The sequence below is a fragment of the Microtus pennsylvanicus genome, chromosome 10, assembly GCF_037038515.1.
Source record: "Microtus pennsylvanicus isolate mMicPen1 chromosome 10, mMicPen1.hap1, whole genome shotgun sequence".
Taxonomy (NCBI): domain Eukaryota; kingdom Metazoa; phylum Chordata; class Mammalia; order Rodentia; family Cricetidae; genus Microtus; species Microtus pennsylvanicus.
The window spans coordinates 105,323,803-105,348,007 of NC_134588.1; the positions used below are offsets into that span (position 1 = coordinate 105,323,803).

The following is a 24,205-nucleotide window of genomic DNA, read 5'->3' on the forward strand; positions in this document are numbered from 1 at the left end:
GCTCTACACTGTAATTTCCATACCTCTACCTACAGACACATGTTACCACAAGACCGTGTTATCCAATGCGCACGAGTGATACTCAACAGGCCCACAGGAGGCAGCTCAGACAACAAGAAGAGCTGCTGCGTAACAAAAACCATCTTCTCAATCAACTGCCTGTCTCATTAATCTGCCCAAGCTTTCTATTTATTTTTACATTAAGACCATCACCATTTAATCAGTCATCTAGGTCAGAAACCATCAAGCTAGGGTCTTTGCTCTCCTCAGTCAGGAATCCTTGCTTATGGCCCAATGTCATAAGGAGTGTATCTGCCTAACATGACACATACTCCCTGGATCTGTAATTGATTCATGTGTTGATGGTGCATGTCCATTGATTTAATGTCTGTGTGGCAAGCAAATTATTTGAGTGGGCCAGTGGATAATTCAAGTTAAACAAAATAAATCCTCTACCACAGTATGACTGGAAAACCATTAGCTATGTTTCACAGGGTACTTTAGAGAGCAAAGTGGACCCCTGAGCTGTGTGTTTCTGGCATAGGAATGGCAGCATCGTGCTATCTCCTGAGAGATGCTAGTTCACTTCTGTTGACAGAGTTTCCTGTCCTGCCTGGTTCCTGCAGTCGCTACGTCCAAAGAAATTACACAGAGATCTACATCAAGTATAAACTGATTGGCCTAGTATCTCAGGCTTCTTATTAGCTCTTATAACTTATATTAGCATGGTTTGGTACCTTTTTTGGCAAGGCAGTCACATCTTGCTTCCTTTGTGGCTGGGTCACAACTGGAGACTGAGCTTCCCTCTTCCCAGAATTCTCCTGTTCTCATTGCCCTGCCTCTACTTCCTGCCTGACTGCCTTGCCTATACTTCCTGCCTGGCTACTGGCCAATCAGCATTTTATTAAAAATAATACAAGTCACAGGATAAATGACCATTGTCCCACAGTACTTCCTCCCTTTTTTAAAATAAGAATTCTGAATCTAATATCCTTTGTTTAGCTTTTTTTAAACCATTATCCATAACAACTTGTAACCAACATTCTAAACAAAGGAAAATATCCATAGTCCATTTTTTTGGGGGGGAGGAATGTGGGCATAGTTCTTTAGGCTACATTTTGCTGATTGGGGGCACTGATAATCTTATGGGGACCTCAAGAAAATTTAGAATTATGATCAAGTCCTGATTGGAGTATACTATGAGTCTTAGTTATCTCAGCCAGTAGTCTTGAATCTGTTTTAGATGTAGAACTCAGACTTCTGGGCCATCCACTCCTATCAGAGATTTCTCAGGGGGGTCTTTCTTTATCAAACATGATTTTTCTTAACCCAGAATGAACTTCTTTAGATTTTTGAGAGTTTTAGGAAAGAAAAGAATTCTAGTGTTCTGTGATCATTTACTGAAGATAATTTTGTTTCTTCCAACTCTAGACCTTCTTAAAGTCTTATTATCTATGCTCCCCAGTGCTGTGGAGTACTAAAATTTTTTGAGTTACCACTGGAAATTAGCTGGAAGAAGCCTAGGCATTCTTATGGACAGGATAATCAGGCTCAGTCAGAGGTCCCTGCAGCACCCACTGGGCAATGTGGCTGCACAGAAACTGCTCTCCTACCTCGCCTTGCTTGGAGTGATCTGTATTTAAGGGTTAACTAATTTCCTTTTTTAACTTTAAAAGCTCTGTTGATTAATAAATGTTCCACACAGTGCTAGTAATTAAGTGGAAGAGTTACAAATAAAAGTTCAATTGTTAAGGCAACATCAAAAATATATGATAATCCTCACTATCATAATATATAGCAAAAGCTTGGAAATGTGGAATTATAAAATATGTTTTTAGTCACATAAGTAAAGAAGTTATGCAATATACTGTTTCTTCCTTCTTCAGTGCTCTTTAATGATAAATGCAGACAGATCTCTTATCCATATGCAGCATATTTTAATGCCCTTTTAAAGGCTGTCATTACAATTGAGTTTTTAGCCTCTCCTATAATGTTTTGCCTTCATAGTGCCTATGAAAAGACACTGGTCTTTAGAAACACTAGGAGAGATCTGGAAGTGAGTAAATTTAAGCATTTACTAAAGGGGCTATCAAAGCCAGGGTGGAAATTTGCAGGACACAAAAGCTGTAGACAAAAGTTTCATTCCCACCCAGTCCCACAGCTGTTCAGCCCCAAAGAAACACACAGAGGCTTATATTACTTAGTTCTTACAACTTAAATCAACCCATAATTTATCCACGTGGCTTGGCACCTTTTCTCAGTGCAGCATTCTCATCTTGCTTCCTCTGTGTCTGGCTGGTGCCATACTCTGCCTTTCCTTCTCCCAGAATTCTCCTAGTCTGGTCTCCCTGCCTATACTTCCTGCCTGGCTTCTGGTCAATTAGCATTTTATTAAACTAATACAAGTGACAAATTTTTACAGTGTACAAGAGTGTTATCCCACAGCAGAAAACAGATAAAATTCATGTTTTGCATGTTTCCTCTGTTAGTTTCACAAGTGCTTTTGGGGAGTTCAAGAGTCAGAGTCGCTAGTTGACTTTGTTCCTAAATATTTATAGGATAGCTCTTATTTTACCTACTCGGAATAATTATTGGGAGATTAACAACTTGAGTTTTCTCTGATCCAGGGTTATCTAGAACATATATAGAACTAGAGACAGCGATTTTATTGATTGTACTAAGCTTCTTGTGATTTTAGTCATGGGCCCTCCCTTTAACAGCTGAGCCATCTCTGCAGCCCAGGACTCAGAGTCTTAAACAATGCTGTACATGTATTTAAGACTTGGCTTGTCTACACCATGACTGAATAGTGATGCTTGCTTTTGATGAAAGGCCTATTTCAATCTTCTGTGCTTTTACCCTGAAGCTATGAAAGAAACTTGAGTTCTTGTCACCAAAGGATCTCCAAGTTCAGTTCAGGTTTATAATTATCTCAGCACCTAATCTGGGCCTCCCCTTGACTTAAAAACCTTTAGGAAGATATTTTATATACTGTTGATACTATTATAAATTACTGTATATTTGGTGACTTAAACATACAAATTTACTAATAATATTCAGAAGGTCAAAAGTCTGAGGTGAATGTCACTGAGCTCTAATGGAGGCCCTGGAAGGCTGTCTTCCTTGTGGAGGCTCGAGACTGAATCATGGTCTGGATCTAAAAGGTCTCTAAAGGTTTATGTGCTTGAAAGTTTAGTCTTGGTTTAACTCTACCCAAGGAGGTGAAAGACGTATAAATGAACATGTTCATACAGAAGACAGAAACTGAAGACAGCAGAAGATGGAACAATATCCTGTGCCCATGGATTGGTAGGATTAGTATTGTGAAATTGGCCATTTTACCAAAAGCATTTTACAGATTCAATGTAATCCTCATCAAAATTCTAATACAATTCCTTACAGAAACTGAAAAATAATCTTAAACCTCTTATGGAAACAAACAAAAGAAACAGGGATATTTAAAATGAATAATTAAAAGAGCTGCTGTAAGTATCACCACCCCAAAGTTTCAAGTTGCTTTACAGAGCCATAGTAATGAAAACGGGATGGTATTGGCATAAAAACGGACACGTTGATCAATAGAATCAAACTGAAGATAAGGATATAATCCCACATCCCTACAAAAACCAGATTTTTGACAAAGAGCCCAAAATCTACACTAGGAAAAAGACAGTATGTTCAGCAAATGGTCACACTGGATGGCTACATGTAGAATTAAAATAGATTCATACCCATCTACCTGCACAAAACTTAACTTCAAAGGAATCAGGACTTCGACATAAGAACAGATACTCTGCATCTGTGAGATGTGAAAGCAGGCAACAGGCTTGAACTCAGGGGCACAGGAAAGGACTTTCTGAATGAACATTGGCAGCACAAGCACCAAGACCAACAATGAATAAACAAGACCTTTTGAAGCTGCGAAGCTTCTGTCCAGAAAGGGAAACCATCACTGGGACGAAGCAGCAGCCTACAGAATGGAAAAAGATCTTTGCCAATTATAACTCTGATGCAAGGTTAGTCTCTAGAATATATAAAGAACTAAGAAAGTCTCAATAGCAACAAAACAAACTGCCCGATTAAAAGTGGACTTACCACAGAGCAGGGAACCCTGACTGCTCTTTGGACTGGAAAGGGAGGGGGAGGAGAAGTGGGGAGAGGGGGAGAGAAATAGGAGGAGGGGAGGAGGTGAAAATTTGTAATAATAATAATAATAATAAAAGTGGAGTATAGAACTAAACAGAGCTCCTAAAAAATAAAACACAAATGACTGAGAATTACTTAAAGAAATATCCAACACCCTTAGTCATCAGGGAATGCAAATAAAAAAAATACTTTGAGATACAAAATCACACCAATCAGAATGGCCAAGATCAATAAAATAGTAGCACATGCTGGAAAGAATATGGAGAAAGGGGGACATCTATTTACTGCTAGTGGGAAGGCAAATGTGTATAGCTACTATGGAAATCAGTGTGGCAGTTCTTCAGGAAGATAGGAATAGATCTTCTTCAAGATCCAGGTATACCACCATTGAGCATATGCCCTAAGGACTCTGTACCCTACTACAGAGACACTTGGTCACCCATGATCATTCCTGCTCTCTATTCATAATAGTTAGCAACTGGAAATAGCACGGACCCCCATCAACTGAAGAATGGATAATGAAAATGAAATAATTTATACAACAAAATGTTTATATCTGTTAAGAAAAATGAAATTATGATATTTTCAGGTAAATGGATGGAGACAGAAAAAATGCTGAGTGAGGTAATTGAGACCTCCCCAATAAACGTTGTATGTTTTTTCTTATTTGTGGTAAGTTTTCTAAATGTTGTGCTACAATCTAAATGAGTACAGAAGCTAGGTACCTAGTACAGACGAATGGGGAGAGGGGGATCTCCCAAGGAAGGAGGAATAAATATATTATTATGGACAGGTAAAGAAGAAATTAGAACAGGAGGATCAAATAGGGAGATGGATGGGAAAGAAAGGTAAAGGAGGGAATATTGGGAAGGGCAACACACGCTAAAGGTCATTTGCAAAACCACATGGAAACCTACTACTGCATAAGCTTCCTAAAATATATACATATGAAAGGGATCTAAATTGAGTCACAAAATAATAGGGGAGAGGATGCCCCAACTAGGCATCTTATATCACCAAGTAAAACCTTCAGTGCCAGGAATGGGTTATATCTTGTTGGCCATGTGGGCCCCATGGAAACCAGAAACATCATAGGCTATTGCCAGGGTTATTGGTTGCTCTGCACAACCTGATAGTAAGGTCCTATTGCAATAGACAGTATATACTACTATCATCAAACACAGAGAAGTTGAGATGGTGTACAACTAAAACCTTTACCCTTATTGATTAGCAATTAGGGTGCTAGAAGGTACCCTGCATAGTATAGGAGGAGAAATGTAATTATCAATATTACTCAGCTCCAAATCCTGTGACCTACAACAGCAACATGTCTGCAAGATATATTGGTGTGATGGTGGCACAAATATTCTAGGAATAACCAGCCACCTTTTAACTGTATGTAAGGCCCACTCCACAAGATGGAACCTGTAACACTGCTAAAGTAGCCAGAAACCTAAGATTAAAAAGGTCATGGGCCTATGGGAGAATCTGCTATTATTATCTTGTTAAATGAACACATCAATAAAATAACTCCTAATGACATTCTCTAATACCCAGAGAGGGCTTCCTTCAACCATATCACAGAAGCTTCTTAGAATTCCTAGACAATCCTAAAAGGAATGTCTTTATCACAACCCTGCCTTCAAGCTCAGCAAGCTATAGAGAAGAGGTAGAAGTATCGTAAGAGCCAGGGGTGGTGGGTGACTCCAGAGAAACAGCGTCTCCAGACACAACAGGGCTGACATCTACATGAACTCACAGAGACTGTGGCAGCACTCACGAAATTTGCACAGGTTCAAGCCAGATGAGACCCCAGCCCTGAGAGGTGGAGTGGACACAGGGTCCCACCCCCAAGCAAGAAGCTCTCCGTAACTGATACCTATTGACAAGGAAAGACTTAGTTTTCTCCAATGTTAGTCTCACTGGGAGTATCATGATTACACTCCAGCGTAGACCCCACACCCAGGAGCACCTGGACAACACAAAAGGAAATCAAGGGGATTTCTGCAATCTTTCTGTATCATTTTGGCTTTGGCATTTTTTTAATCTAGTGGGTTTTTTTTGCTTATTTCAATTTTCATTTTTGTGCTTTTGTGGGATTTTTGTGTTTTTTATTGTTTTGCTTCTGATTCTTGTTTTCTGTTTGTTGAAAGGGAGAAGGAAAATAACAAAGTTGGGTAGGTAGGGATGTGGGGAGGTCTGGGAGGATTTGGGGGAGGAGAGATGTGATCAAATACATTGTATGAAAATGTTTTCATAAAAAACATAGAATGCTCCTGGAAAAAAATAAAATATCTGGGTTTCATTAGTAAAGCTGGGTGGGTAAGGTAGAAGGCATTTTATGGCTATTAAAATAGGAAATTGCAAATTCTTCCATCAAGACTTGAAGTAGAAAGGAGAGGAAGGGCTGAATTTGAAAGCTTCTTGTAAGATGGAATGCGTAAGATTCAGGACTGATCGATATGATGATGGAGGTGAGGGAGACCCACAGCCCACCTTGAGCAGGCAGGTGGGGGGCTCAATTCACATCCAAGGACAAGGAGGCCAGTGTGTCAGGCACAAGTCTTAGACATCAGGTGAGGAGCACATGAAGATGGGGCTGGAAATAATGCTGGAACGCAGAAGCAAACCTTGGATTCACAGAAGCCGCTGGTTAGAAACGACAACACACAGATGCACAGATTATATTTATATGAGACTGATGCCTGCGATCAGCCATGCCCCCACCTCCCAACAGAGCTACTGTAGTCCTCTACAGACCAGCTCCACTGAACACAGTCGTCCTCCTAAAGCACCATTGTCCACAACGTGCCGTGCCGCGGTGATCCAACCCCCTCACAATTTGGGCTCACAGTTCCAGAATGTAGTCCCTCATGGTGGGGACATGAAGGCAGCAGTCATGTGAGGGAGCTGGTCACACTGGATGGAAAGTCTCCTTTTACATTCATTTTGTGACCCCATCCACGGGATAGGGCTACCCACATTTAAGGTAGGCCCATCCACCTCTCTGAGTGTCAACAAACACTACCTGAGACATCTCAGCTCTGACTTGAGAGTGTTCTGTTATGAACTGAAAATGTGTCCCGTCTGTACAAAGTTTTCCACTCAAACTGTTACCATGATTTAATTCCTAAAACCAAAGCCCTTTTTTACCTCCTTCCAGTCTTTTTCTCTAATTGTGCTAACAATGTCACACGTGTGTGTGCACAAACATCCTTTTTGCTCTCTCTACTACTCTGCCTGGTCTCCCTTCTCTATCAACCACCACTTCATTGCCAGTTCCTTCTCCAGACTCACAACTGCAGGCTCTGGAGAACAAAGACTTGTACTATTTGCGTACAGGAAATTCTCCATACATAAGCATCAAATTCATGTATCTCTGCATTGTGAGGTGTTAAAATGTTTGATTTTGAAAATTACTGTTTGAGTTGCTGACAAATTTCATTTAAAAAGTATTTCATGAATTTAGCTTGGGATTAAGACCATTCCCACTGGCTGTTGAAATGGTTTCAGCTAAACTTCTGCCATTTTGTACTATGTATTTATGCACAGCTGTAAGGTCAGCACTGAGGACTCGAAAATCAAACTGCCAATCAACTTGGAAAAATGCTGAAGATGCTCTGCTTCCTGCGGACTCAAATATTCAACCAAGACTCAATTCTCTACATAAAAATAAACAAGCACTTCCATCTCATTAGATCCAGCTTGCCTGACCTTTAATATGTGGTAAATCTTATGTATAAAATTATTTTAAAAATAAATTCTGTTGTGATTTACTATCAGTTACCTGTATACAAGCATATTCATATACCTGGGGTCACATGAAACTTCTTGAGCTGAGAAAGTGGTGAAAGTTGGTGGAGCCCTGTAAAAGTGGAGTAGTATGTGAAGCAAGCCTGTGCTTGTGATGTAACTTCTCCCACTTGGAGAGCTGTCGTGCAGAAGTATGATGCCTGTAGCATATGCAAAGTATGTGTGTGACAGATGTATGTGCAATTGTATGTGTGGGTGTGTGTACCTATGTGTGGTTGTGGATGCCAGAAGAAGATACCACATATTTTTTTTTTGCCCTTTCCCTTGAAACAGAGTGTCTCGCTGAACCTGAAAGTAGGCTGGCAGAGATCAACCTTGGTGATCCTTCTTTCTGTCCCTCAAATGTAGGGTTACAGATGCACACAGTCATCTTTCTAGCATGTGTGCTGGGGGATTTGAACTCTGGTCCTCTGATTATGCAGCAAATATTACTGCCCACTAAGCAATTTTACCCAGTCCTGATCATTAATAATTATTTTTTAATTTAGATTCTTCTAAATTAGTGGTCCTCAATATGATCCTTGAAGATAACATTTCTATCCACCTGATAGACAGGGAAATAGAGGCATGGCATGGTGAAATTACTTTCCAAAGAGTCTTAAGAGTATACTGCTAATGTTGGGGGTGGGGCAAGGTTTGAATTCGCATCATTTGAATTCCTCCTGATAAAATGCAATGTCATCTTCATGGCGACATGAAAGCAAAGAGCACTGGATATCAGCGCAGCGCTATGTCTCTATCCCTCGAGATCAGAAATAAAGCTGTCTTTCCTGACTGACAGATGGTCACTGATCAAGCCTCAGACTGTAACAAGCATCCTGACTCTGACTTCTGGGGATTGTTAATGTAGGAAGAGGGTCCTCCACATTTAAAACATACATCTCTGTGTCCGTGTAAATTCCTTTCTATGATTTCATCATGAAATTATCATCAACAGAGATGTAGAGCCCAGCTCTAACATTTCTATACAAGATATACTTGTGGGTTATCCACCATACAAAGATGCAGTTGTTTCAGAATAAGTTACAAAGCATCAGTATTTCAAGCCTCCTACAATGGAACAAACCTTGGGCTAACTACTGGAAGCAGTTGCTTAGCTAAGCTACCAAAAGCGTAAGTGATCTGAAATCAGTAAGCCTTTCAGCAATTCTGACTTAGCTTGTTTCTGACAGGCTTGCTAATCTCAGAAGTCCTGTTAAGTATCCAAATGTTTGAGCATGAAGGGTCTTCATGAGACCACAGGGACACATGTTACTTACAGGTGGTCTATAGGGAGTCTCCAAGCACATTCCTTTGGGGATAACACTGACGCTTGATCTTGCAAGGCTGATCAAGAGAATTCATGATAAGCTTGAAGAGCACTGACCCCTCCAGGAGTGTCCATGGGGTAACTAACAGTATCAATTATTTTGGTAAGGAGTCTTCCCTTTCATAAACTTTGCCTTGTTGAAACAGAAAAGTAATTCTGAGCTGGGTGCAGTGGTACACCAGAAACCAGCACAGGCAAGGAAAAGGAAGGAGGTGCCAAGGTTAGGGCCAGCCTGGGCTACACGGTGAGGCCCCATCTCAAAATAAAAGCAAAAAGAATTTTAGGACATACCTCTTTATGCATTCATAACTAAGCTATATATTTTGCCTAAATTTGAGCCATAGAATCCTATGTAATTTCTGTGGTAAATATATGTATTTTCCCCCAAACTAATAGGTCAAGGTAATTTTTTATTTTTGATACATTTGATCAGATACTGAAAGAATCTGCTAAACATACTATAGCTATTTTATCACTTGCAGTCGCTCTAAAATAAAAACCTAGACAATTTCTTTGGACGCATTGACCATTTTATCTTTAAGTTTGTGAACATTTTTATTTTTCAATATTTGTTTAAAATTTCTTTATCCTAAAGAGTCATATGTATATTTCTTGACTGATAAAATGATCAAAAACCCACTATGAAGGAGAAATGTCATGCTTATTTCTTTATACAACATATTTTAATGCATTTGTAATTACTATTATGTAAGTTATTGCCATGTGACATACAGTGATGGTTAGTAGTCATTGTATATGGCACTTATATATTATAGTATGCTATTATACAGGAATTTATAGTAGTAATTTACATCATACTAAATTATTACATTATAATTAAAATCACTTATATTATTACCATTATCATTTAGCACATGAAACACTAAAACACTACTAAGATACACTGCAATAACGATTACACAGACAGTCCGGGATAATAACAATAACAACAATAAGACCACTCTGGATTCACAATGATCCACTATAAATTACACGTGACTCTACTGTGGACAGAGAACCTTAAGAGAAAGGGAACATCAAAGAGAAAGATGTTATGTGTTAAGGTCTAAGTCACTAAGGCTGTTAAAATAATTTACACTGAATATGATGACAGATCAGCCTCTATGGTTTTACTTCTCCTCGGTCTGAACTCGCCTCTTCCCCTGCACCTGCTTGAAGACACCGTGGTGCACTGCTGTCTTCAGACGCATCTAGTCCACAGGAGACATGCTCGCTCTACTGTGTTATTTTGAAACCATTAGTTAGTCACGCAAAGATTCTAGCTGCAGGTGTGCACACTTGTCTTTTCCCTCTAAAAACACCACTGGTATTCCTCTCCTTGGAGAAGCGCACACACAAATATAATTTAGGGAGTAACATATAGATTCACATTTTCCCCGTGAGTGGTGTATATACATTCTACCATCGATATTGCCCTCACTTACAACATTGTGTGCTGTAAAATGATTGCCACTGAATAGGCAGAGAGTGACTTTGCTTTTCTGCACAAATAAGGAAAGCGTTCTCTATAAAATTGTGTTAACGAAAGTACTGGAAGGTTTGAATCAGCAAACACGACTCAGCTAAGCACTCACATCTTGTCGTTCACGTTGCGCATCCGTTCATCTTGCTTAAGTGCCTCTCTGGCCAGCTCTAAGTGGTTGATGGGCTCTGCCACCCTCAGGGTGGGCTCCAAAGGCTTGTAACGCTGGTGCAGGACTTCATTGATGTTTCGGAAGGGTCCCTGACAAGACAGGAGGAGAAACGTTTCACTATGGAAGAGTCCCAACACAGTAACAACTGCAGTGCTGAACTTCTACAAAACAGAACAAGCTTATTCAATTATTTTTAAAATGCTTTCCTGAGAAATAAAATAAGTAAATAAAAGAACAAGAATATCAGCCAGGCAATGGTGGCACACACCTATAATGCCAGCACTTGGGAGGCAGACACAGGCAAATCTGTGAGTTCAAGGCCAACCCGGTCGATAGAGCAAGTTTCAGGACAGCCAGGGCTACACAGAGAAACCCTGTCTCAAAACAACAACAACAAACAAACAAGAATATCACTTATCTTCTGGAACTGTCCTCTCTCATGAAAGTGATTGTCTTAAAACTGTTTCAGACTGGGCAGACATATCCCTTCATGTCAAGAAGTTTCTCACATGTGGGCTAGCAAACCTAGGTTGCTTTACATGCAACTTTACAGGCACCCTTCTTCCAACACAACTGAAGTGTGTGCTTCCTCTTTTTAAGTTACTAAAAACAAGAAAAATTTATGAGCATTAACTTTCCAAAAGTCCTCTCATATTTCAAACAAAGCCTTTATGTGGGTGAAAATGTTGTATTTACTGTTGGTTTCTGAAACATAAATGCCCCACTGACCATCCTTGTTTTATCTGAATTCTTATGCTGAGTGGCTCCAGAACTAAGGGCTAAAACTGAAAGAGGAAAGAGTGCACAGACAAGCCTGGGTGGCTCTCGGCACAGCCTCCTGTAGAGTAAGGTAAGGCTCGAGGCACCAGAGTCCACTGGCTGGCCAGCCAGCATCATGCTGTGCACAGGCAAGCCCAAGGCAGTTTAGGCATTTGTGTGTCATTAACGACATACTGTTTTATATCTTTTCACCCCTGTGTTAGAGAGGAATAATACAAAATGGACAAAGATTTCTAATCTCATTCCTTATTCTTGAAACTGTCTCCTTTAGATGGGTTATTACTAAGAAGTCGCAGCTGGAGCCTCTGCGAGTGCCGAGTGAAGACTGTGGGGCTAATAAAAAGAAATGATTCACGCCTCATTTATGTTCACTTATGTTTTACATTAATAGAAACCAATAATAGGAACCAGTTACCATAAAAGTCATGGACCGTAAATAACACAAATGGCAGATCAGTATCATCTAGTACTTTCCGCAGCTGGACAGGAGGATTGCTATATTTGGAAGTGGTTAGTGGATTTGTATTGGAAGTTTGCTTTTTAAAGACACACAATCATGATTCCAATCTGTAATCAAGAAGTCAAAAGTCTTAAACTGAACGCTTTTGTGCTTTGACAAATACAATGGTGAAAGAATTGGTATTTAGTTGTGTACTAAGTACAAGTCACTCCTGAGGGCCTGTCTTCTCTGGGTGTGTCAGAGTTAAGAACTGGACTCAGGACTTCCTTTAGGATGTGAGCCTAACACTCCATGTGACCTTAAAGATACGCTGCATCTCAAAAGTGGCAGGTTCTTATTTGTTACAAAACTAGAATTTAAAAGCATTTGGGACAATAGAACCATCAAAGAAACAAAAGTTCAGAAGCTGAGACCGACAAGGTCAGCAGATGCTTTAAACCTCTGATGGAAGATACAAACACACACACACACACACACACACACACACACACACACACACACACACACCTCAATCTCTAATCTCCCTTTCTAGACTTGTCTGGAATTCACTAGTTCTCTTGAGTGCAGGGCTGTCAGAGGAACCTTATGTAAGCAATAACATCATGAGAATGGACCAGAGCTTTTCGCACTCTGTCAGTCTCCTTGTCCCATCTCAATCAGCATCTGCCTTTGAGCTCAATGGTGTACCTCCTTGGTTAGTAAACTTGACAGATGCTGACTCTTCTTTGCCACAGCTTCTGTTAGCCACATTTAAGAGCTCAGGCATATGCTGTTCCATTTGTTCCTGAAGTGATACAAGTTAATATATTTTGGAAATAACTTCAAATTTTAGATATTTTCATTGTTATCACTTTAACCAACAATTCCTGGAATGTTGGCCATATAAAGCTCAACCTGATCCTATGAAAATCAAATACATTTCTCTTCTACAGTCAATGTGACTACATAGTTATCCTTTATTTCAAAGTGTTTATCCAAGTTTAATAATGAAGATTTTAACTTAGTAGAGTTGTCCCAGACATTCAAGAAATCATCATCCAAATCCCAAATGCTGTGTCCACACATTGGCATCTGGGAGTCTTAAACATCCTCAATGTACAGACCCTTTTATTATTGAATAAAAGAAACGTTGCTCAGCCAATGAATACACAACAATCCTGCTGTGCATAAAAAGAAAGACACGAGGAGAGAGGGAAGGGAGGACACAAAAGAAGAAACAAGATTAACAAAAAGAGAAGAAAGGATGTTAAAAATGAAAGAAGAAAGGAGGTGAGAAAGAGCATGGGCAGTATGTGCAGATGAAGAGAAGGCTGTGAGGTAAAGGAGAGAAGGAAAAAGGAAAGAAAAGAAAATGACAAGAAATTAAATGAGAGAAAAGCAAGAAAAGAAACTAGAAGTGAGAAGGGAACAGAATGTATATACTAGCAGAGGAATACTGTTGTAAGATGTGTTACGTTTGTTTATGCTGTGGAACGTTTGTTTTAATGATGCAAAGCTGTGTTGCATTCTTTTATGTTGGATTTGTTTAACTCTGTGAAGCTGTGATTCTTTGCCTGTCTAAAACAACTGATGGTCTAAAAAGAGCTGAATGGCCAGTAGCAAGGCAGGAGAAAGGACAGGTGGGGCTGGGAAACAGAATAAATAGAAGGGGAAAAGCAAAGACAGGAAGAGAGAACAAGTAGCAAGAAAAAAAGGGGGGGGCAAACCACCCAGCTACACAACCAGCAACGGAGAAAGAAAGAAAGAAAGAAAGAAAGAAAGAAAGAAAAAGAAAGAAAGAAAGAAAGAAAGAAAGAAAAGGTGTACAGAAATAGAGAAAGGTAAAATCCCAGATAATTTAAGAAAGTTGGCTAGAAACAAGACAAGGTGCGGCCAGACATTTATAAGAATGAGACTCCATGTGTGATTTGGGAGGTGAGTGAGTTCTGAGTTCCCCCAAAGAACAAAGAGCTAAGAGATAAACAAAAACAGGTTCTCTCTAAAATGTCATAAAACTAACAGCTAATAGTACTTATTTTGTTATCAGGCTTGAGAGGAAAATATTGAAATAAAGGCAATTGAGGGTGTGATTAGAGAGAACAGAAATACATCACAGATAATTATAGCAATGTAGGAAGTCTAACACAGTAGGACGCAAGTCATCTGACTATGAGGCCCACCAGGTGTCAGGCATGGAGAGTCTTGAAGGTCTCCAAAAGGCCCTGCTTCAAGCTCTTCGCTGTTCTGGGTGGTCTCCTGTCCTTGTATGGAAACAGGCCTACTTGTCTTCAATAGACAGAACAGGGCAAAGGACCTGGGATCTTAATTCTGGCTTCTGTTTTGAAAGCTTCTCCCCTTCTTCAGGATGGTTCTCAAGATGCTGTGGGGCAACTTTGTGAGTTGACAATGTGAGGAAGGACAACATGGCAGCAGCTAGCCTTGTGGATGATGGAACTGAGTAAGAGGATCTCTTTGCCTTCCTCTCATTACAGCTCATCCGAACCTTCAGAGGAAGCCACAGCCTGGTTGAGCCCTGACAGCACTCATGGGAAAACTAGATGCAGAGGCACTACCCTAGGGATGCTATGGAAGGCAACTGCATTTTTGGTTTAAATCTTTCTATTTTCTCTTTCAGGTAACTGATGTTCACGGGTGGATGTACAGAAGCAAGCCTGTGGAGGGAGCCAGTGTACAGAGGGTTACCCTTCAGAGTCAAACTCAACCCAGCTGCCGACTGACGCTAACCACAGGCAGCTGCCATCTGTAGTTGAAATACTGAAGGGTTCACAGAGTTGTCCCTTCTGGGACAATGGGGCTTTTAGGATCATGACAAATATCCTTCCCTGTCTAAAAGTCTATCCTCCAGCCCAGAAAGGGCTTTTCCTACCTAATTCTATCACAATCCAGATACAGTCATGATTTCCTATCTGTCTGTGCTGTGAGTCTTTGGGGGTGTCTCCAAATCTCAAACTGGCACTTTTTAAATGATTCAAATAGAAGTCATAGTTCAAATGGTACATACAATATGGGCATCATCTGAGGATAGGTTATGTTAAGTCTGTTGCATAGCACTAAACATATTTCCAGCAGTAATGGATTACAGCAGGTGCTACTGTAACAATTCATGTAAAACAGTCCAGCATTGGTGCAATAACCTGTATTCTCAACCCACACTCAGTAGGATGTCCAACACATCCTACTTTTTTGGCAACAAGGTTAGCATGACATATTTCATATTTAAAGTTAAGCCTTTATAAAGAAAGAACTTTTGTTTCATAAAACAAAGCAATTTTAATCATACAACATCATGGAAAGAGTAAAAACACTTGTCACAGGACAAAAATATCCCCAAAAACTAAAACACTTGCAAGTAGTGTGTAGTCAAAAAACATGGTATCAGGTTTGCAAGGTATTTTTAAAGTAGCTAACATAAAAGTAATCATGCCTTTTGAGTCATGGATGAACAAAGATTTGGGCACACACATGTGATATATATATATATACTATGACATGTGAAATAGGCCATGATGGGATACAGGAGAAGAGAAATTGAGGGCATTTTGAAGAGCCGGAGGTTGGCAAGAAGGAGTTGTCTGTGAGTGACGATAGTGGTCAGGCAGCGGTGTTAACAAGCCTGATGCGATAGAAAAGTGTGCTGGAAGACGACGACATTAACAAATGTCATGCATATACTATACCACAGTAAGAGGCTAGGAGAAGAGCGAGGGTAAGAAATTAATGACAGATTCAGACGGAGTCGCTTGGTACCTGGCACCGCTTCCTGTCGATAGGTGGCAGACTTGCTGACTGCGGGAAGGAGCGGGCACTGGTGCAGGCCAACCAGCTGCTGAGGCTGTGGTGGGACCTGGTCTTCGTTGCAGTGGCTGGTTGGTGCATTAACGGCTTTACCTTCTGTAACCGCAGCTCCCAAGGGTCAGGCTCTTTTCGGAAGGGTGAATTGTATATACCTGGAACCTAAAGAAGAACAGCTCTTAATTTTAATATGAAGTTAAACTGTCGTGCATGTAAGGGAGAAACAGTTGAAACTTCAACTTTTCTGCTTAATCAGGGCTGGGCTTATCAGAGGGGAATTGAGGGAATACTGACCCTTTGGATCCAGTTTAGACCAATAATCTTAGAGACCTTTAGGATTGCAGAGTAAATATGTTTTTAAAACTCAGTCTGAAATTGTATTTGAGGAAAAATAAGAGTGGGATCTTAAGTCATCCATTTTGTATTCTTGGCAGATAAGCTTCAACGTCTATCTGTAAGCCGTGCCATCTTTTACGTGAAGGCAAATGTGCAATGTGTGAATGAGTTTGATGGTGTTAACTCTGAGTCCTGTATCTGCACTTCACACCCATACGGGACGCTCACTGCACTCAACGGGACATCAGGTGTCCTGCTTCTGCAGTGTCGTGTTGGCCTTGCTGCTCCGTGATGGCTCTGTCACACACTGCACAGAAAAGTGGACTGGGCCCAGCATCTGCTGGGTTGTAGAGGCTGCACACATGACACGTGACGAAAGTGATGTTCAAGTGCAGCAGATGTCCATTTTCTAGAAACCTCTTGTTATTCAAATCACAAACTGTATAGAACCTTACTTGATATAAATATATTTTGGTAGTATTAGATTTCCATAGAAGCATAATAAAAATACGTGTACATATCTATACATGTGCATGTATAAATACCCTTCATGCAAATTCACATATGTAGGGAAAAGTAAAAAGTTTCAAGGATGGTATGATTGGTGGCTCTGTAGACACAAAACTATATAAAGAATTTATTAAATGGTTCTGTTATTGATAAAAAAAAATAGACTTTTCTTTTATGCTGTAATTAATCCATAAACATCTCTGATCATATATTACTTTGGCACAGGTGAAGTCCCATAGTAGTACTAGGTAGAATGGCTGTCTTTAGAAAATTGTTCAGGAAAAGTTTGACATTTCTAATGAACACTTCAGCAAGAGTTGGCTCCTATCCTACACCCACCCCAGGCCTGACCCAATGCTTCCTTTCTAACTCGGAGGTACCACTCTGCTCCACCATCATCCATCACATAAGTTGCTATTTCAGAGTTATCTTTGTGTCTCAGTTTTCCTCAGCAAGCAAGTGGAGTGAATGGCAGTTCTTGGGTATTTTGGCAACCTCAAAATCTATCAAGATGCAAGGTACGCAGTGACACCAAGTGACTCTAAACATTCAACCGTTCAGAAAAGTGCATCAGTCCAGCAATCCCAGCTTTCCAAAGCAGCGAAAGCACATGAGACCAAAGGGAATTCGAGATGTGACCCTTTTCTACCACACATTGTTCATATTTACTCTCAAGGAACCATGATTAGACCTACTTGGGTCACCTCAAATCCAACTTTTCAATTAAGGACTGAATTTATTGTACATAAAATAAAGCTAACACAAACACATGTCTAAAACTATTTTCAAATTGTTTCTTCTTTGATATTTACTCCTTAATATGAGTGAGACTATATTTTAGAATGAGTTTTTTTTAAGTTACAGAAAGTAATTTAGTGTAAGGGTAACACACTTTTGTCATTATAGAAAACAAAGTGGATGGATACATGAAAGAAACAAATGGCAGTGAAGGAACATATACATATGTGTATGTATGTCTACAGTAGCTTTGGTGAAGGAACATATACATATGTGTATGTATATCTACAGTAACTTTGGTGAAGGAACATATACATATGTGTATGTATGTCGACAGTAGCTTTGGTGAAGGAACATATACATATGTGTATGTATGTCTACAGTAGCTTTGGTGAAGGAACATATAGACATGTGATACACACATGTGTACATATGTCTATAGGAGCTTCAGTGAAGGAACATATATACATATGTGTACGCATGTCTATAAAAGCTTTAGTGGCCACTCAGCTGAGGGCAAGTCTTCAGATGGTTTTTAGAATGCTTTTCTAGATCAAGAATGTACTGAGGATGAGGGAGAAGAACAAATGTTAGATTAAAAAGATGACTTCGACATAAAATAACCATGTCATTTGCTCTCTGAAAAAAGATACAAGATAATAAATACCATTTTGGATGGTGACAGTCTAATTGGAAATCTGTTAATTTACTTTACTGCCCAAATTTCCACGACCTTATAGATTAAGTTGTGAGATTCATACAACTGAGCAAAGGTTGTAATTTACCATTTAGACTCTCGTTGGCCTGAACAGCTGCTAGCATCTGTATTAACTTTGCCCCGTTAGGAATCTTGATCTCCTCGTGCATCTGCACGCACGTGTATACATAGGCAAGATGGGAAATGCAAATAGCCTGAGAGACATGATAGCTTTCTTAAATTAGACTTTGCAACTATATAGAGACCTCCTCATGTGTATTCTCTTTGCAATTTAAATCAAATATAGATAGAAAATATATTTTAATTGAATTTCAAATGTATCATTTAAAATCTTCAAGGTGTCAGTATTTTAGAAATTACTACGATCGCTAACTTACCTCAGAAAAAGCAGTCTGGCCCTCCAGGACCCCCCACAGCAAGCAAATACCTATTTAATGCTATAGTCACCATTTAATTATTATTTCTTTAAGTAAGTAATGCTTAAAAATATATGACTGTCTCAATTGCCACATTCCATATGTGAAAGCTGGTTAAGAAGAATGTTTCCTGCGAGACACAGAAGACTCAGTAACCCCAAAGGGACAAGGGCATATTTTCTACTTTCCCCATTTCTCACAGCCTAGAAGGGCCACTGCCATGCTAGCTTTGGGGACTTCATTTTCAGCAATAATTTCCTAGAGTGACCAACACTATGGGGAAATCTGTGCTAACTGTTTGAAAAAAGAGAAAGAAAAAGAAAAAGCCTAACCCTGAGTTATTTGCAGTTCTGTCATGCTAACACTCAACTCAATAAGGCCTAGGAGCTCTCAGGAGGCAACTCTGCTAATAGCTTCCCACTGACCTCTTTGCAACAGGCCCGGCTGCTGACTGGTGGCCCAGTGGTGAAGACAGCAAATGAGGTGTGAAAGCTGATTTTTTTTAAAGGCTATGATTCTGAGTGGTCAAAAAAAAAAGGCAATGAGTTATATAATAGATATATATTTGTCCTGAATTTCCCCCTTCAGACCGTCCATCATGGGAACTTTAGCATGACCTAGAATATTAATTATGTCAGGTTGAGCAATGAGCAAATGTACCATTTGTTAGCCAGTCACCCTTAGCCTTACATTAATATTTTGAACTATTCCATATTTCTAACAATCTATCAGCAGGCTCCTTTCTCCTCAGTCTTTATTCTGAAGCTGGAGTGCTGGATGAGAGAGTATTTTTAGGTGTTGCGGATTTGAAAGCAAAGGACAGACGTGCTCACATGGAGCGTTGCAGTCTCAGGATGTTCAGAACGGGTGCGATGCGGCTCCCTCACAAGGACCTTTGTGGCCGGGGTGCCTGAGGGATGCTGCAGTCGACTTCTTCTTTCTTTGTTGCTGGGGGTTCCTCTCAGAACGCATTTGTCGAGTGAAGAGACTATGAAACTGAATGCGGACACCTTGGATTCCCACACCAGTTACTGATGTTTCCTGGTAGGTTTTGCCATCTAACACAGAGTCAGAGCCCAGACTTGGAAGCTGCTTACCCTGGGAGTGAACAGGTTAGTTCAGAGACGTCACCTTTTCCTTTTAGGAAACAGAAATCGCTCAAGTCACTCAGCAAACAGAAGCCACAGATTATTACAAAGGGACAAAATCTAAAAGCATTTTCAGGTGTCTTGATTTAAAAATCTGTGAACACGGCGAGAGGTCCCCATTTCTCACAGGTGACTACCTGAAGTATGCCTGTGCACTAAATTGTAAGCAGATACAGTTAGAAACAGGACATTAAGGAAAGGCAATAGCAAAGGGCTTTGAGGGCTGGAAAAGTAAAAGTGGGCCAGAGAACTGAGTGATATATTTGCCACTGCCATTGAGTTGCCTGCTGAACCGACAACGGCGACACACTCCATCATAGCTATCGGATGTCCTTGTGCTGGGGGATTTGCTAAACCCCACTCAGTAAGTAATTGGCCTGCTGTTAGGAGACAGTGTTGCCATGCTGCCGTAGCCCAGCGTTTAGGAGACAGCTGGACGGCTGCTCCTGCTGAGGACCGGGAGGTAGCATGGCCATTTCTCTGCTGTAGCAGCTGTATTCCTCCCGCATCTCAGGCTGCACTCAGCGCTGGGCATTCACTGACGTCTATGTGATACGAACCTACTGATGTAAAGTGAATAAAATCACATAAAAAGCTAACCCCTGCTGCTGTTTTACTTCAGCTAAGAGAGTTTTGGAGCCCGGGTAGTCTCAATCGCTGCAGTAGAAATCTTCATGACTCTTGTCTTATTTTTAAAAGCATTATTTGCTTAAAACTCAGGAGCCCGGCATATTTCACACAGGTTTCCTTTGGTGGCTGCTTGTCACTGTAGCCCTGAGCTGGAGCACTTGCTTACTGCACACCAGGTACTACCATGTTCTGTCCTCAGCCCCGCTGCCACACACAGAGAGCAGAACTGAACGGGAAAGAAGAGAAGGGAAGAAAGGGGAAGCCTGGAGAGGAGAGAAGAAAAGAGGAATTGTAAAAGGTTTCCATCAAGTTACAGTGAAGCCCTGTGAAGCAGTCTATAGAAGTCACCATTACCTCCTTAAGGGGCTTCTTGCAAGACTTCTAAGATCTTTTTTTTTAAATTTATTTATTTATTAAAGATTTCTGTCTCTTCCCCGCCTAGGATCTTAAACCGGGCAGAGTGGCATACAGGTGCTATTTTCCACTAGCAAGTGACTTGTGTGTTCACTTGGTGGCCATTCCCTGAGAAACTCAGTGCTGCTGCTACTGGGAGCAGTAGACCTGCATTCAGCTGCGCAGGAGAAGACCCCAGTGTCCCTCAGGGCTCAGCAAGCCTGGGGAAGACCCCAGCGGCCCTCAGGGCTTGGCATGTATGAAGAAAACTCCAGTGGTCTTGGCATGTATGGAGAAGAGCCTAGACTTGGCATGGCTGGAGAAGATCCCAGTGGCCCTTAGGACTCAGCATGCCTGGAGAAGACCCTGGTGGCCTCGTCATCTATGGAGAAGAGCCTAGTGGCCCTTAGGACTTAACATGGCTGGAGATCTCTAGGGCCATCAAAGCTTTGGTGCAAGGAGAGGTAGAAATGGAGAGCCCCCCCCCCGAAGCATCCTTTAGATGCTATGTTGTGCCTGTTTTATTCTGGAGAAATTAGAAATTTTTGGGTTTTTTTTTCATGTTTCTTAAAGAGGAAGAAACAAAGGTTTGGTGTCATTTTATTCTTACATGATCAAAGAGAAATATTTTTATGTAGCCGCCATTACCAAGTAAAAGATGTGCATTTTTAGAGGTGAATTTGCTATTTCTGTTAATATTAAAAATGAAAACATTTCATGTGAATGCTGATGAGAAGGAAAAGACTTAAACACAATATTCCCTAATGCCAGCTAAAGTCAGTAACTACAGACCACCGGCAACCTGCTCAATCTAAGGTGTGTACAGAGATGGACAATGCCCTTCATGTCACAGGCCATTCTTAAGAGGAAGGGAAGTCTGACTTTCCATGACATACGGTAACATTCTATAGCTGAGGCACACATCTTCTGGCGCCTGTTATCAAAGGTATAGAACGTGTTGTGGGAACTGAATCTGTGTAGCAAGAACACCTGCATTTGTTCTAAAGCTAGGTAGCATTTTCTAATAAAAAACGGGAGAAAGGCATTGAGACTAAGAGAATAACTGAAGAAATCAGGGAGGGGGAGATCTGGGGAGACAGTCAGGGGACATCGAGTCTGCCACTTGTGGGATGAAGCTACTGCCAAAAATGATCTTCAGAATGTTGAGCATCATCTCTTATCTCTTCAAGCTCTCTCCCCCATGCGGCTATTTCGGGAACATATAAATGTGTCTCCTAGTCTAACCTCAATTTCCTGTCAACCCTGTCATCCTAGTGAGGAGGAAAGCACACACTCCCCATTCTCCTACTTTTCCTGCTGTGTTCTCTCCTTCTCTCCCTCCCTCCCTCCCTCCCTCCCTCCCTCCCTCCCTCCCTCCCTCTCTCCTTCCCTCCCTCTCTTTCTCTCTCTCTCCTTCCCTGGGTCAGGGAACAGAGGGTTTCAGTCCAGCATGCAAAAGGTGCTCCCGCCCAGGTATGCTCCTGTCTCCCTCCCCTTGAAAGCCAGCCTAGCAATGGGAAGCTAATATCCATTCCCTACTTCCTTCTCAGTGCATTGCCATGGGGCTGTTCTTGCTTTACTATGAGATCAGTGCACTGTGATGGGGCTGTTCCTGCTTTACTATGAGGTCAGTACATTGCAATGGGGTTGTTCCTGCTTTACTATGAGGTCAGTACATTGCAATGGGGTTGTTCTTGCTTTACTATGAGGTCAGTACATTGCAATGGGGTTGTTCCTGCTTTACTATGAGGTCAGTACATTGCAATGGGGTTGTTCTTGCTTTACTATGAGGTCAGTACATTGCAATGGGGTTGTTCTTGCTTTACTATGAGGTCAGTACATTGCAATGGGGTTGTTCCTGCTTTACTATGTCAGTACATTGCAATGGGGTTGTTCTTGCTTTACTATGAGGTCAGTACATTGCAATGGGGTTGTTCTTGCTTTACTATGAGGTCAGTACATTGCAATGGGGCTGTTCTTGCTTTACTATGAGGTCAGTACATTGCAATGGGGTTGTTCTTGCTTTACTATGAGGTCAGTACATTGCAATGGGGTTGTTCTTGCTTTACTATGATGTCAGTACATTGCAATGGGGTTGTTCCTGCTTTACTATGAGGTCAGTACATTGCAATGGGGTTGTTCTCCTTGCTTTACTATGAGGAGAAGAATGGAATCACACAGAATCAGTCATTACTGACAGAGTCCAGAAGGTATAAAGCAGATCCATCCCATCTTTCTATAATTGGCTCTGAACTTAAACAGGGAAAGGTGCTCGTGATTAGGCCCTGACATCTGTCTTTCTCCTCTGAGCCCGTCTCTATCCCTATTCGTCCATCCCGGGCCTTTGGTGAAGATCTTGTCTCCTTCCTGTCATCAAATGCACTGGCATTGCAGATAGTGCTGTATATACTAATAAATGGTCCATTTTTTGGTCATTTGGAACATAACAAGCCACCTTTTTCACTAATGTGAACATTATTAATCAAAAGAACTATTAGTAGCTAATTTGAGAGTAAGATGCCAAAGTCATAGTTTTTTATTACTTTTTTTTTAATCTCAATCACATGCAATATTGAATACACTTTTTCTGGACAGCAGAGGTAAAAAATAATTCGATGACAATCACACATTTACTTCTCTCCAGAGGCTCTTTCTGAGAAGACAAATACATTGCCAAAAACCTGTCCCTATGGGCCCAGAAACCTATGCTTGCCTTCTGGTCAAGAAGACCCCACACATCAAACTTGTTCTCCCTTGCCCCCACTCAGCATGTTTGAAGACACTGGTAACTAGTTCCACAATGCAGAGAAGGCAATGGTGTGGAGTGTGCTGTCCAGTTCTTGCTTTCATGTTTTCATGTTTGAAGACACTGGTAACTAGTTCCACAATGCAGAGAAGGCGATGGTGTGGAGTGTGCTGTCCAGTTCTTGCTTTCGAGCAACAGCGGCATTAGAGTGTGCTTTCCACTGCCCAGGAGCACACCCTTGAGGTGGGCCCTTTCTCTGTACCATGCAATCCATTAGGAGAGAGTGGTTTTGAAAACAGCTAAATCAGAGTGTGAATTTCAGGTTCACTCTGCCTGGTGTATGACCTGGCTTGATTTGGCCTGTCTAGAATCTCACTGGTGTTAGCCTCCTCTCCGTCTGTTCTTTACATACAAGATTTGGCCTTTGAAGAACCCACAAGAATAAACTGGTGCAAATACAGATATTACCTTCAAATATTGAATAATCTTGTTATGTTTTTTAATTAAAAGAAGAAATACTAAGCGATTAGATTAGGAATAAAATCTAAACTACTTGTTTTGAATCTAAAAATATTGCAAGTCAGAGTTAGAATAAAGAGTACAATATGCTAGGGC

The 24,205-nt window shown here is 40.8% G+C and overlaps 1 protein-coding gene across 1 annotated transcript in view; it reads right to left on the bottom strand.

Annotated features, from left to right (window-relative positions):
• The window catches only part of Spata17 (spermatogenesis associated 17), a 176,815-nt gene that overhangs the window by 51,123 nt on the left and 101,487 nt on the right, over positions 1 to 24,205 (bottom strand). Inside the window, 2 exon segments of the mRNA XM_075987601.1 lie at positions 10,864 to 11,012; positions 15,911 to 16,117. Coding sequence (XP_075843716.1) covers positions 10,864 to 11,012; positions 15,911 to 16,117 — 356 coding nt within the window.